The sequence below is a fragment of the Gracilinanus agilis genome, chromosome 3 (genome assembly GCF_016433145.1).
Source record: "Gracilinanus agilis isolate LMUSP501 chromosome 3, AgileGrace, whole genome shotgun sequence".
Lineage (NCBI taxonomy): Eukaryota > Metazoa > Chordata > Mammalia > Didelphimorphia > Didelphidae > Gracilinanus > Gracilinanus agilis.
In genome coordinates, this window is record NC_058132.1 from 509,022,523 (window position 1) to 509,027,386 (window position 4,864).

Consider the following 4,864-nt stretch of genomic DNA (forward strand, 5'->3'; position numbering starts at 1 on the left):
CCAACTTTTGGGAAATGAATCCACTATTTGACAAAAACTGCTGGGAAATTTGGAAAGCAATATGGGAGAGATTAGGTCTAGATCAACATCTCACACCCTACACCAAGATAAATTCAAAATGGGTGAATGACCTGAATATAAAGAGGGAAACTATAAATAAGTTAAGTGAACACAAAATAGTATGCCTGTCAGATCTCTGGGAAAGGAAAGATTTTAAAACCAAGCAAGAATTAGAGAAAATTACAAAATGTAAATTAAATGGTTTTGATTATATTAAGCTAAAAAGCTTTTGTACAAACAAAAACAATGTAGTCAAAATCAGAAGGGAAACAACAAATTGGGAAAAAATCTTTATAACAAAAAACTCTGACAGGGGTCTAATTACTCAAATATACAAGGAGCTAAATCAATTGTATAAAAAATCAAGCCATTCCCCAATTGATAAATGGGCAAGAGACATGAATAGGCAATTTTCAGGTAAAGAAATCAAAAGTATCAATAAGCACATGAGAAAGTGCTCTAAATCTCTAATAATTAGAGAAATGCAAATCAAAACAACTCTGAGGTATCACCTCACACCTAGCAGATTGGCTAAAATAAAAGAAGGGGAGAGTAATGAATGCTGGAGGGGATGTGGCAAAATTGGGACATTAATGCATTGTTGGTGGAGTTGTGAACTGATCCAACCATTCTGGCTGGCAATTTGGAGCTATGCTCAAAGGGCTATAAAAGACTGCCTGCCCTTTGATCCAGCCATACCATTGCTGGGTTTATACCCCAAAGAGATCATAGATAAACAGACTTGTACGAAAATATTTATAGCTGCACTTTTTGTGGTGGCAAAAAACTGGAAAAGGAGGGTATGTCCTTCAATTGGGGAATGGCTGAACAAATTGTGGTATATGCTGGTGATGGAATACTATTGTGCTAAAAGGAATAATAAACTAGAGGAGTTCCAGGTGAACTGGAGAGACCTCCGGGAACTGATGCAGAGTGAAAGGAGCAGAGCCAAAAGAACATTGTACACAGAGACTGATATACTGTGGTAAAATCGAATGTAATGGGCTCCTGTACCAGCAGCACTGCAATGACACTGGACAGCTCTGAGGGATTTATGGTAAAGAACACTACCCACATTCAGAGGAAGAACTGCAGGAGAGGAAACATAGAAGATAATCAATTGCTTGAATGCATGAGTTGAGGAGGACATGATTGGGGATGTAGACTCGAAATGACCACACCAATACAATTAACAACAATATGGAAATAGGCCCTGAACAAGGATACATGTTACAACCAGTGGAAATGTGCGTCGACCATGGGTGGGGGGAGAGCGGGGGGTGAAGGGGAAAGTAGGGGCATAAAGTATGTAAACAGGTTAAAAATGAATATTAATAAATGTTAAAAAAAAACAAAGGAAAGAAAAAAGAAAAGAGAGTCAATGAAACAGTGAAAAGGGACAAGAGAGGAGAAGGAATATAGAGGAGGGGATACCCAAGATGGCAATTTTGTTAATTATCCACTAAAAATTCACATATACTAAAAAAAATGTATATGACAAATTCACAGTTGTTTATGCCATCCTTTTTTCTGATCTTCATTGTATATTGAAACATTCATGCTTTGTCACTATTTAAGTTAATAAAAAAAATTTATATTACAAAAGTCATTATTTGTTACTATTGTTCAGTCATGTCCAACTCTTTGTTTTTCTTTGTTTTCTTTGCAATGATACTGGAGTGGTTTACTATTTCCTTCTCTAACTCATTTTACAGATGAAGAAATTGAGGCAAACAAGGTTCAGTGACTTGCCTAGAGTCACACAGCTACTAAATGTCTGAGGCCATATTTGAATTCAAGATGGCAAGTCTTCCTGATTCCAGAGCTGGCACTCTATTCACTGTGCACCCAACAAAAGGCATTATTACAATCCCAAAACTCCAAACAATGAAGAATCATGGCTGGAATTGAAAACAAGATTGGTGCCTTCTTACAAACCCTTCTTGTCCCATCACCCAGTATGATGAAAAAAACCTTGCACATTTTCCTTTACCTATAACCTCTTGGTCTGCGTGAGCAGTCACCAGTCCTTAAAAAAAAAAAAAAAAAAAAAAAAAAAGGTTGTTCAGGTCATAGAATTTATTAAAAAATGAAATTCATTACTGAGAATGTGCAAGTCTGTTTATAATACCTTAATTATTTCTAATAATTGGTCTTTATGACAGGATGAGTTATAACTTAAGGAGGAGAGAAGAGAATCAAGTAAAAGTTGTGAAATCAGATCTCTTCATTGTGTATGGGAATCCTAGAAATTTTTCATCTCTAAACTGCAATTGGTAAGATTTGCCATTTTGAAGTAAGCTTTGGGGACTGTTAACTAATATTATTTTGAGTTTTGAATTCAGGTATAGTGGTCTGATGGATAATTGTTCAATATGTTGGTGATCCAGCATTGAAGAGAAAAGTCACAAGATACTCAGATGGAATATAATCCTGAACTGAAACAGATGAAGGTCCTTATCTGGAAGAGATGAGGGGACAATTTTAGCATATTTGAGATGGGATCCCTTCCTATTAATGTAAATCCCATCTGATTATTCCTGAGTATGGTAGGGAAGTGAAATGGTTATTGCAAGATTGATTAATAACTCTGACTCTTAGTTGAAGTTAAATATAATCCTTTCCCTGCTTTTTCCTTTCATAACAATTATCTATAATTAAAGCAAATAGCCAAAGCTGTCAAAAACTTGTCTAGGGCCCAAGACATTCAGGATTGTCTGGAGTGTGTTTTCAGATATCTTTTTACTATAAAAAAAATGGTTCTGCTTTCTTTCCGCCGGCTCCGCCATCTTCCAGTGAGTTGCCAAAATGACAAACACAAAAGGAAAGAGGAGGGGGACGCGCTACATGTTTTCTAGACCCTTTAGAAAACATGGTGTAGTTCCTTTGGCTACGTATATGCGAATATACAAGAAGGGTGATATTGTAGATATCAAGGGTATGGGCACAGTTCAGCAGGGAATGCCCCACAAATGTTACCATGGCAAGACTGGACGGGTCTATAATGTCACTCAGCATGCTGTAGGCATTGTTGTAAACAAACAGGTTAAGGGCAAGATTCTAGCCAAGAGGATTAATGTGCGTATTGAGCATATTAAGCATTCTAAGAGCAGAGATAGCTTCCTGAAGCGAGTGAAGGAAAATGATCAGAAAAAGAAGGAAGCTAAAGAAAAAGGCACCTGGGTTCAACTGAAACGTCAGCCTGCTCCACCAAGAGAAGCACACTTTGTGAGAACCAATGGCAAGGAACCTGAGCTGTTGGAACCAATCCCCTATGAATTTATGGCATAAATGACTATTAAAATAAAAATAAAAGATTCTTGGATTAAGAAAAAAAAATGGTTCTTGCATGCTATTGGAAACACTTGTGTGCTTGTAGATGGGAGGGGTTTGTGTATATTTTTCTAAAAAGTAATTTATGATTTCTGCTTTTTAATGTGCCTTGTATATGTGCCAAATGATGGAAAAGAAACAGTAAAGTTTATGATTCTTGAAAAAAAATAGATGCATAATGCAAATTGTAAGATGAGACTGATTTCAGTCTAATATGTCATTCTATATCTCAAACAATCAAATGAATTGGTAATTAAAGTCTCTGAAATTTGAATGTGCATTGCTGCTGGGAACCATCAAGTCTACTTTGTCTGACATGGCTGCAGGTGTGACCCTGTGGTCTGCAAAGCAGCCTCAGGAAGAATAGAAAGCACCCATTCAAATTCCCCTGTGTGACTCCTCTCTTATTAACACCTTTTATTATTGGAATTATTGTGATCAATAATACTACTCAACCCCAGGGAAATACAGAAGAATAGCTGAAGGCTACCTAGGGTCTCTATAGTCTCCCAGGAAAACCCCACCCTTACATGTATAATACAGATATTCCCCTAAAAGTCACTTCATAACAACCTAGTAAATAATGAGTTAATGCTAAAAATTTTAAAACTCCAACAAAACTGTACTTAGATTTCCCATTCCCATACACAGAAGCTTATGTAATGGGAAACTAAGAAATGACAAGCCTCCTTAATTTTGGTATGTCGGGAGAACCATGGATGAAAAATAGAAAAGTTCTTCCTTGAAAAGACTGTTACATCCCACCCCACCTACCTTTGAAAAATATTGAAAGTTACTGGAGAATGAAAAGTTGTCATTAACAAAGTTAATGTATGACTTATTCATTATCTCCAAGAAAAGATGTATGTTGAAAATGAAATTCCATGCCAAACTGTATGTAATCTTAAGAAAAGGGTATAAAAAATAAAGACAGCCCAAGGCTGACCAGAACAGTCTTTGGGATACCTGACTGAAACTCTGACTGTTCTCACTCATCTCAATTTGCGATGTTGTTCCACCTCCTAGAGGTACCTGGACCAACAGAAGCAGGACTTCTACACATAGCAACAAATATGTTCTGCTACTTACCTAAGCATCTGTACTCCACCCCAAGTTTTTGTTTCATTTGGAGTACAATTAATCTCTTTTACATTAATTAACTTGTGTAATCACTGAATATGGGGTAGGGAAATCTGTCTACAAGAGTTCTGTGACTTATGTGTTCATAAAAGCTATATTAATCTGTATTGATATCTGCTTTGGAAAATATTTTAGCAGGAACATCTAAAGAATCTCTACAAGCAATCTGAAACTAAAGAAGCAAATCTACTAAAGAGGAAACCTATCCCTGACTGTCAGAGAAAAGAAGGTTTTTGGAACCCAGATAACTTCTTGGAACATGTGAGATCTGAGATGAAGTTTTGCTGAAACTGGGGATATGCTACAAAATGCAAAGAAACCTGATGTTAAT

The 4,864-nt window shown here is 36.5% G+C and overlaps 1 protein-coding gene across 1 annotated transcript; it reads left to right on the top strand.

The window, feature by feature from the left end:
• The first annotated feature begins 2,842 nt into the window (after positions 1-2,842).
• LOC123239840 (60S ribosomal protein L21) lies at positions 2,843-3,389 on the top strand. Its single transcript, XM_044667163.1, has one exon. The coding sequence runs from the start codon at positions 2,869-2,871 to the stop codon at positions 3,349-3,351; it is 483 nt and encodes a 160-aa protein (XP_044523098.1). The 5' UTR covers positions 2,843-2,868; the 3' UTR covers positions 3,352-3,389.
• Positions 3,390-4,864: the final 1,475 nt, after the last annotated feature.

Bases quoted from the DNA above. Each gene is read 5' to 3' on its own strand.
- LOC123239840 (XM_044667163.1), top strand. From the start codon at position 2,869: ATGACAAACACAAAAGGAAAGAGGAGGGGGACGCGCTACATGTTTTCT.